This window comes from Haliaeetus leucocephalus, unplaced genomic scaffold (genome assembly GCF_000737465.1).
Source record: "Haliaeetus leucocephalus isolate CR32 unplaced genomic scaffold, Haliaeetus_leucocephalus-4.0 Scaffold802, whole genome shotgun sequence".
In the NCBI taxonomy this organism is placed as follows: Eukaryota; Metazoa; Chordata; class Aves; order Accipitriformes; family Accipitridae; genus Haliaeetus; species Haliaeetus leucocephalus.
Window position 1 is genome coordinate 3,828,088 of NW_010973238.1, and position 10,428 is coordinate 3,838,515.

Consider the following 10,428-nt stretch of genomic DNA (forward strand, 5'->3'; position numbering starts at 1 on the left):
TTGAAGTGTCACATTAATGACTCGTTTTAGCTTTGCATTTTTATTGGTCTAGATACAGAAGTATGTTGCAAACCTCAAAATCTTTTTCAGAAGATTGGAAGCACGTGAGACTGTGCTCTGTTTAGGGAAAAAAGTCTGACTGTGATCAAACAGCACATTTTTAGAAATTACTTTCAGCTGATTGGATTCTTTACTAGAACAAGATGTTCAATACGGAAAACAATGAGTTTCAAGTTTACTTGTCCCTCTGAAACACTACCAAAGATTATTTTAACTAGAGGCAATGAAGTTCTCAACAAACTGATAACAGTTTGTGCATTGCCATTTTCACTATTTAATCATACATTAAGTTTCTCTATTTCTGCAGTTCTTAGGCAGAAATACAAAATACACTTAAGGCCAAAAGATTCATAAACAAAGTTACAATCTTTTTTGAGCTTCTTTGCTGATTTGCATCTGAAATTACTATCTGGTCTTGAATTTCAAACTAATACCACTATAAGCACAGGAAAACAGGCACTATGAATATTAATATACTTTTAATTGACTTCTAAGATTACTAACACCATTGATCTACAAAACTTTAGAAACTTTACAAAGTGAAAAACATTCAATGGCAGAGATGCAGATATCATAGTTTGCTATTACATTTAATAAAACCACTAAACTTCTAAACTGAGAACTGCTAAAACTTCTGAAAGTAAGAGTACTTGCCAGAGTAGAGAAAAAAACGTTCTGAAAAATACTCCAATGACATAAGTGCTATCATATAGACAAGATCTTCTGTTCCATTCTTTAATTAGTATTGTAATTAAAAGTTTTTCACGAGTGAGTTTCCCTTACTGCAAGTTAAGCAACTATCCTCCAATCTTCAGTAAGCCTGGAAAATAATTTTAAGTATTATGTTGCCCCTCAATATTCTCATCTGGAAAAAACAAAGCAATTTTCAATCTTTCCTCATAAGTTTAACTGGTAATTTCCTCTTACGGCCCACTTCCATAGCAGTCACGCACTTCTTAAAATGCAATGGTCAAGAACAGTCATCTTTGCCCATAACCCTGACATCAACAGTTTTCAGCAGTGGAAGACCTCCTGCATCCTTGACACAACTCTTCTATTTTAAGTTCCAGAATGACATTACTGCCGCAGTTGGATTTGCCACACACTCAACATTCAACAGCTTACTACAGCCTCTGGATATTTTTTTGCAGTAGTGCTGCCTAACTACTTCATTTAACATTTTGCACTTTGGATTGCTCTGTATTACAGGAACTATTTTATATCTGTCTTTATTGAACTGCACCTTGCAGATTGTGAACAAAGTCTCCAAGTCAGCTAGCTGATTCTCAAATTTTATGTTACTTCCAAGCACTACAGTTTCCTCCCCAAAATGATTCAAGGTTTACAAGTGTTCTCCCCCCACCATGACCATCAACAAGTGCCATGTCTTTTAACTTGAATGTTAATTAGCAGTAAACTCAGGGGAGACTGAGAACACCACTCTCATTTCCACAAATCAGCTATGTATCTATACACCTTTACCAATCACTTGTGGATTAACATAATGGCAATGGAATTTATGATGTATTTCTCTCTCTCTTTTTTTAAAACAGGAGCAGGGTAGAGTGAGAAGTATTTTTTAAACATGCCTGTAAAACCCCACCAGTAATTTACCAGGCTTCTATCCTTCACAGCAATTGAATTAAAAAATACAGAATAAATATATTCAGTGGTAAAACTGAATGACTTGACTAGAACAACAAAAACAACAACAACTACTCAAGGCTTACAAAAAACCAATTCTCACAATTCCCAATCCAAGGACAAATATATACATTGTTTTCAGAGTTGCTGTCTAGACATTTTGGGGTTTTTAAAAATTAAAACCAAATATGCCCACATTCGCTTTCTGTTCATTTGAATATACTAGGTGTTCAACAGCTGACTGAGAAATTACTTCAGTAAGCCCCACACTGCATTCTGCAACTTACATGTAAAATACATCTTAAGCTTCAGAACAAAATTCAAGCAAAGCAAATATCTAAAACAGCAAACATCTTTCACCAGCAGTTAGTTTTTGGAAACAGTATCCAAATGCTAAATAAGCAGCTTCTCTCTGACAACTCAACTTTCTTATTCTAAGACTAAAGTATAAGTCACAATTTAAAGGCAATAACATATAAAAAATATCCCCTGAACTCAGAAGTAGGTTTGTAAGCACTTCACTAACAAAATGTATTATAAGATTGTAAAGAAAAGTAGAGGAAGTAAAATTAGAACAAGTAAAGTTGCATATTAGATTTGTTAAATAGCTGTTATTTCATACAAAAAACAGAACACAATAAAAATTTTCAATTAAAAGCTAATGAAGTAGAGAAATATTCTTACACAAATACCCTGTGTTCACTGTTAGTTATTCTAACAGAGTGCTATGAATCTTTACTGGCCGAGCTTATCAAGTTGAGAAGGTAGCCCAAATATAAATTAACACTGTCATGACCACAGTATAGGAGAAAGAATATTATCTGACTTCCTAGTATCCTTTATGAAACTTGAAATAAATTGAAAATCCTCATGGTTACAACTGTACTCAGGTAGGCAAGCCTTCAGCTCCCTTCAGGAAAAACAGAGGAGTTGCAATTAAGTTTACAGTTTACTATGTAGCACATCCTGGTAACACCACATGAAGGAAAGAGCTTCTATATGCTAATACTTTCAAGTTATTTCAGAATTTGCTAGAAATAAACTATTGCTTTTCTCCTTGAATAGGCTAGTCTTAAACACAGCCTTTATATTTGATCACTTCCTACCCCCTTCAGATTGGGACTCAATTAAAAAGAATCCAGAAAACAATCTTGAACAGAAGCAATCTTTTGGTTTAATGGTCCTTTACATTTGGAATGCCAACCTTGACATCTCAGTAAGTATCCATTCCAAGAACTGCCTTTTTTCTGCATTATTTAAAATAATATCACAAGTGATAGTAAATGCACTTAGCATAAGCACTGCAATAATTTCAGTGTGAAAAAGATTCAAGAGAGATGACAGAACTCAAGAAAGAACATTTGAAATTAAGCTACTATTCTAGAATAATTTAAAATGTACCACACTAAAGTTAATGGAAAAAAAAGTCAGTAAAGCACCATAAACTCCTTGAAAATTGACAGAAATGTAGGTTGCGTTAAATGTACACACATACCAGTTCCACATCAGAAGGTACATTCAGTCCCGGAGGGGCAACAAAAGGTTCTTCATTTTCTTCTACATTTTCTGTTTGAGCTGCTTCTACAAGAAATGATAGAATAAAATACTATAGGACAAAACATGTCAAAGTACCCAAATGTTAACAAAAAAATATTGAAATAAAGTACATCTAAAAGGATGTGCAATCAAGGAATTTATCAAATGAAACTATAACCAGCATTTGCATTGAAGACATTTAAATAGGTTTCCTCTCCCAGGTGTTATGTGTAGTTTATTTAAGATTGCATAAATTATGTCTTAACAGAGGTATTAGGAAGAGCAAAACCCTATAAACCTTAGCCCTGACTACAGCGCTGAAGACAAACAAGTGTCAAATCAAACAGAAAACATTCATTTTCATGAATATGACTTGTTGTTTTTACAAGAAAACCCATTCCAAATTAAGAGGAACCATTTGCAATGCACTGAGTGAATCCTTTCCTAACAATGATTAAAATATTACAGATATCCAATACCTTAAAGCTGTTAAGACCCATACATCTGGTCTATCTGAATTCAGTTCCCTGTTAATCAACCATTTCAGCCTATGCAATCAAAACTAAGTTTTGTAAGCTTCCTAACCCTAATGAAAGTTGTACGGGAATGCAATAGGCTAAATCCACTTCCATCACCTACAGAGATAAACCGGTAGTTGCCTTAATAATTGATTAAAATAAGTGTTGCCATTCACCTGTGAGTTCAGTCTAAAGTTGGTATGGTTCTTTTTATATCGTTTAACATATCCAAATATTTAGCGGATTCATCACATAACTACTCATCTAAAATAGTTATTCTTTTATAAAGGCCAATTTGTATTACATTCTGTTATTTGGTATACCAGAAATGTTCCTCTGAAAACGTTTTGCTTTACAAATTTTTATAATTGAAGTGGAAAGTTTACTATCTAAAGTTAACTTTTAGTATTATCTATTCTACTAGCTTTAAGAGAAAACGTATTCCAGTTTTATCCTAATAAATTAGCACAAACTGCATGAAAACCTGACTATTGGAACTATGGACACAGACAGTAGAACAGCCTAATCATGCGTGAGATGTCATAGCAATTACTGCATACAAGCTCTTACCAATGCAAGAAAGAGAGTTAACTTTTACTTTGCTGTCAGGCGGGTGGTTTTTTTTTTTTACATGAACTCAAATATTTTAACTCCACAAAGGCACGCAGAAATTTTAGCATCAAGGAAAGGAGGAAGAAGCAGCAGACAAAGCAGAATAGGACTGTTTCTTTTGGCAGCAGCTCCAGCTAACACTTGAAGTGTGAACTCCATCCTGTAATTCACGTTACTGTTATGTGCATCTTCCAATACTGGATTTTACTCTACTATGATTTATAAAAAATGAATGTTAAGAATTTATAGTCCTGTGTTATTGGAAATTGTTACCATATAGCAATCTATTATAAGTCTGTATAGTTCAACTACAGCAAAACATAATACCGATGTTTCTATCTCACTTCTGTCCCAAGTACTTTTTCCACAGTACTACCAAGTGTTACTAGAAAATGCCCCTTTGTTATCCATCATTACTAAAAATTTTCTAGAAGATAAAGAGTTTGGTAAGAAAGCTCACAACTGAGACAATGTTCCAATGACCCACTGTGAGGATCTCTACTTAGCAGCAGCAGCAGTGAGAATTCTCACATTACGCTGCAAGATTTTGTAATAGCTTAGCATGACGCTTCCATGACGCAACAAATATTAATTAACTAAATATTAACTTGTTGGAAGACTGGGTAGTTATATCTCTCTTTGCCAATGACAAAGTCATCACATTTTAGCGTTATTCCTAAAATATGACTTCATTAAGGCTGAAATACATTATTCTAGGTATCATTCTAGGAAAGAAAAGTAAAGTGGAGCAACCCAGACACAACTTGAACTCACGACAGCTCTCTTACCAAATGAAACTGTATTTTTTTATTGATTCCTTATACACTTAATCAAAGGTAGATTCTGTAACATTATGGCACATTTTCATGCAGTTTTATAAAGGCCTCGTACAATACACATACCATATAAAGTTCAGCAGATTCCCTTTTTAGCGACCAACAGAGAGAGATCATTCACCCTTTTAAGCTTTATGCAGTAGAGAAAGATAGGAGAACCAAACTACAAACATGTTTTTCTCTATCACCTCCAACTTTTCAGTAGGCTTATCCCTATCCCAGATCCACACAACATGAAAAACACCCCTATGACAAGAAACACTCAAAAACTGTATGTAAAGAGAACTTAGAAACTATTTGGTTATGGAATCTAGCAGACAAGTGGGAATAAAACAAATGAAATAAACCACAGAAAAGACAACGCAATTCACCATCAGTACTGAAGAGTACAGCAGAAACCTTTGGTAGAATGCAAGCAGCATGGACACTGCCCTGAAACAACCTGTTACACACAGCAGCAAAAAACATAGAATCTTTTAGGTTGGAAAAAACCTTTAAGATTATCAAGTTCAACCATCAACCCAACACCACCATGCCCACTACACTAAACCATGTCCCGAAAAACACTAAATAAGCTTTAGCACCTAAAATGATCCTGCATTGTAGCACAGACCTTGGTAAAAAAAGCACACCTCATACCACGGTAGCCCACCAATATGTAGTTAAACAACCCAATTGTTAATTAAATAATCCTAACTTTACTAAACATAATTCAATAACACTTGAAAGCTTCCTTAAGACTTCGTGTTAAAAATGCAAAGTTATCATAATTAAAGATGGGAACACAAGAACCTGAATTCTGCATTTTTTAAGATAGAGAGGGGCACACTATGTTGAAGACAGACTCATTTATAATAATCAAGATAACAAAATCTAAACTTAAAACCCATATATTCTCATTAATTACTGTTCTGTCTATATTTGTAATGAACTCTTCCTTCTTGACCAAGAAACATAGTGTTAACAGACAGCCATCTGATGAATTACTAGTTTCTTCTGAATAAGAATCTGCAAGACAGCAGAATCAGATTTCCTATCCTGACTACTGTAGTGTTGACTGTGCCATAGAAGGAAAACATTTAAGCACATCAGGAGTGAAGCCTGCAAAAACTCAGTAATGCAGTTCCATAAAGACTTTGCTAAAATGCTTTGAGATTTTTTACTTGTGTTATAATGAAACACACATTTTCAACCTTCAACTGCAAGTGAGAGACACAGAGGTTCTATGTTCTTCCTCTCAATTAACCCTTGCTATTTTTACCCCTTACCTCTTTGTTTTGCAGGCTGATGCTCCTCCTCCTCAGTGGGTTCTGAAGGGTCATAATAATCACTGCCATAACGGAATCCCACTGCATTATAGGTACCATCCTCTGCCAAAGCTTCACTCAGCCTTTTATATTCCTCCTCTTGAACAAAAATGCAATTAGCAATTATTAGAACATATTTAAAAGCTAATTTCTTTAAAAAAAAAAAGTAGTATTTCTTAATTTAGTTTTTAAATGAGAAGTTTTTACCTAATCATTTTAGCTTTCATTAAAAACTGAACAGAAAAACACAGCATGTACATATGCTGACCATTTATTTCTTCCTGAAGAGATAAAGGCTGTGGGTTAAAACATTCTAATATAATTATGCATATAAAAGCAAAGAATTTCATTTATTCAACACTAAAAATGTAGCAGAATGTGTTTATTTTGGTTTTTTGGGGGTCTGAAATCCCAGTCTGCCCTCAGAATCTGGGCAATTTCTGTGTGGATCTATATTTAAACTATCCTGAGGTCCTCTCACATACGCAAACGATTCCCGTTTTTCGAATCCACTGGGTACTGTCAAGATAACATCAGAAAAAGAGAGTATAAAATTAGGAGTAAATTTAATTTCATAATTATTTATTTAAACGTGTGCTAAACTCAGGAAGTTTCCTTGAGCAATACCTTGCCTCGCCTCCTCCTCAAGCAAGTCCGTATGCAAGGCTAAATACCTCTCTTCATCACAGAGGGCTTCTATTCTAGCTTCCTCTTCAGACAACTGATAATCTCTGTTCCACGTGGAATACTCAGCATCATATTCAGAAAGGTCATGTAGGTGACCACGCCCATCATACCTGCAAGATGAAACAGCTGGTCAATGCAAAAAACTTAGGGCTTGGGTTTATGCGACTACTTAAATACTTACCCATTAAAAATGAAAAAAAAAAAATACTTATACGTTAAAGCATATTTCCTTTTAGAAGTTACGTTTAATTTTGCTAATCATTTGTCACCAACTATCGAAAATTTGTTTAATAGTCTAAATTCCTCTCAAAGAAACTAATAAATTATTACAATTAAAGGCAAAGGTATCCTTTAATAGTTTAAGTGGGATCCATTTCCTTAACAGCTCTTACCGTACGTGCTTCAACCAACCAATCAATGTCACTTGCAAAATACGTTTTTCTGGAAAGTCAAATAGCTTACATTCACACAAACCCGAATACATAAATACCTATCCGTAAGAACCAAACGGTCGAAATTTCCTCGCTTCTTTCTGCTAGTCCCGAACTCTCAGGAGATATCTTCACCATAGAAACTTGCGTCCATTGGAGGTAAAATCATGGCTAGGCTCGGCCCCTAGCCATTTGGCTGAGGAAATAAGTTCTGGGTTATGTGATAGAGAGACACACATACATAGGAACAGTAACATATACATGCAATTTAAGGAGGTTCACCGTAAAAACGGCAAAGATCAATGACGTACAGTTCCCTTCTAAGCAGAAATAATTTTATTTGCAGGAAAAGCACTGCATTGGGATAATGTTTAGGCATCAGTAAGAGAAACTGATTGAAAAGTAAAGTGACAGTAAACTCGACTCCGCTGAGGTGTCTTCCCACACACAACTCTTGACTTGTGCCAACTTGCTAGACCAAAAACAAAGAAAGTAAATATTCTTATAGCAAAAAGTTAATGAAACACGTAGGTCTGGTTAATCAAGCTCTGTCCACAGGCAAACTTCAACCCGTGTCTTCTCATAGCAATGTGCTTTTCTCAAAATGGTGAAAATGAAGACTTCCTGCTGCTGGAGATAAAAAGAATCTAAGCTTCCAAAGGAGTTTATAAGATTAGTAATTGCAAGCTACCTTAACTTACAAATGTATGTTATTTAGATTTTTCGGTATTGTATGTACATACATGCACATACTTAGTTTTTGCTCCCAACAATTTCTGTAACGCCTGTAAATTGGGTTACTGTTGCACAGGACCACAAAAATGGCCTCTACCTACTAATGAAATCTGTCACAAAAGTGATCTGGGTTAGAAGTGTGCATCGTAACACTTCTATTCTCAAGTAAGAAAGAAATTAAACGTAGCTACAAACATCTATGGTTGGTTTTTTGTGTCTTCGTGTTTATTCTAATTTAACAACTTAATTTCAATCATAAAAATCATTAATGGCATAAACCCCAAAACAGTGCAAGGGCATTTCTTTTTTCTCCAGTCTTACAGAAGGAAATGGAAAGACCTTCCCTTACTGATATTTTTCCAAGCCAAATACAATTGTTAAATCAAAACAAAAAAAATCATGTATAGCACCAAAGCAATGATGAAATTGAGGGAACAAATATCTATAGTATGTCATGTGATCCTTCTCAAACCAAAATCTTTCCATCTTTCCCACTGAGGTTTTCAGGTCAGCCACAACTCTTAAACTGTACTTTTAGTGCTCCACTCAAATATACCCAACCTGACCTCCCACTTTCCCTCTCTCCATGAAAATATTAAAAAAATTCATTCTGAATGAAATTTATTTCTAAATCCCACCCTGTGCTGCTGAAACAACTTAGAGACCAGAAGAAACATTAAAACAGTTTCTGTTACTCTCTCTGGCCATGAACCTGTACCTACTGCAAAACAACCAAAAAAAGCCACCTCTGCCATAAAATTTGAAAAGCAAGCACCCAAAATCAAAGCCATTCTGCCTAATACAGCGAATCACGGCAAAGGAAAAAGTAATTAGGCCAAGAATTGCTTTTGGGGCATCCCACCAAAAGCCTGCAGCCAGATTATGTACAAGAAATAAGAAAGCCCCATTTCCCCTAACGTGGATAAATACCTTTCCACCCCTCACACTGCACCCTTCTCGCTTAGAGAACATATAAAGTGTCTAATAATGCAATAAGGCTCTCTTGGTTTCCAAGTGAGAAAAGATGATGTTTGTGGTTTGCATTGAAAAGGAACAGATCGCTCCCACTCTCCACTCCACCCTGTAAACCCTACCTTAACAAGTGGAGCAGAAAGAGCCAACGCACACTGCCTGTCAGAAGGAGGGGGACCTCCCAACACTGCCAGAGCGGGGAACCCCAAGTTCCCGCTGCCGGTGGGGGCGGGGGGGCGGCCCTGCAGCGTTACAAAAGCAGCACTCGAAGCACTCTACCAGGACGAGCTGCCCTCCAACTCTGCCAGTGAAGAAGATCCCCACACGTCTGCCAGAGTGAGCCCTTTTGTTCATCCCCCGCCCTCACTTGCCCACAGCATAAGGGGAGGAACAGAAAGAGGCTATAACAGGAGATCTCGCAGCAGAGTCTGGGGGTTGTGTTACACCGACCTATCGATCATGATCTTGGGGTCTCCCATCCAAGGAATAAGGTGTCGCCCCTGCTCCTGGTACTGAGCCTTCTCATCATCTCGAAACAGCTTGCAGGCATAGCCGAACACCAGCAGCTCCACACGGCTATTCCCACCTCCACCTCCTCCTCCACCTCCTCCGGGGGGCCCGGGGACCGCTCCCCCGCCTGACAACAACATTAGGGGCGGCGGGCCTGCTTCTTCTGCAGTCCGTCGAGAACCTCCGACCCCTCCGTACATCACCAGGGGATGCAGCGAGGAGGAGGAAACTCGCAGTAACAACGACTGTCCGAGAAGCGAGTCCCCCAGAAGGCCGGGCCCGCACTAAACTCCCCAGCTCCAGAGCACCACAGTCGCCATCACCCGAAACAAAATGGCGCCTCTTCCGCTTCCGCTGGCAGAGCAGAGCCTAGGCTGGCTTCCGGCAGCAGGCAGATTCGCGGCGGGTTTTGGCAGCCCCAGCGGGAAACCGAAGGCAAACGCGGCGAGGGGAGGCCGGGCGCCGCCGGCGGCGCGGCGCGGCGTCTGGCGACAACGGCCGGTTGCCAGGCGGGAACTGTGACGCCGCGGGCGTGACGAAAGTGCGGAACCAAGCGGGAGGGGGGGAGGGAGGAGCGGCG

The 10,428-nt window shown here is 37.8% G+C and overlaps 1 protein-coding gene across 9 annotated transcripts in view; it reads right to left on the reverse strand.

The window, feature by feature from the left end:
• Positions 1-10,209, reverse strand: part of SFSWAP (splicing factor, suppressor of white-apricot family) — a 49,706-nt gene extending 39,497 nt beyond the window's left edge. For 6 of the 9 annotated variants that reach the window (XR_775280.1, XR_775281.1, XM_010581727.1 and 3 more), the window contains exons 1-4: positions 9,789-10,209; positions 7,141-7,310; positions 6,475-6,612; positions 3,200-3,285 (exon numbers count right to left, since the gene is read on the reverse strand). Coding sequence is in view for 7 of the 9 variants with exons in the window: in XM_010581727.1 (XP_010580029.1) it covers positions 3,200-3,285; positions 6,475-6,612; positions 7,141-7,310; positions 9,789-10,048 (654 nt within the window). In the remaining 2 variants the exon portion in view is untranslated. Of the gene's footprint in view, positions 1-3,199; positions 3,286-6,474; positions 6,613-7,140 lie in introns of all 9 variants that reach the window. The other 3 variants (XM_010581730.1, XM_010581731.1, XM_010581729.1) reach the window with 3 other exon arrangements.
• Positions 10,210-10,428: the final 219 nt, after the last annotated feature.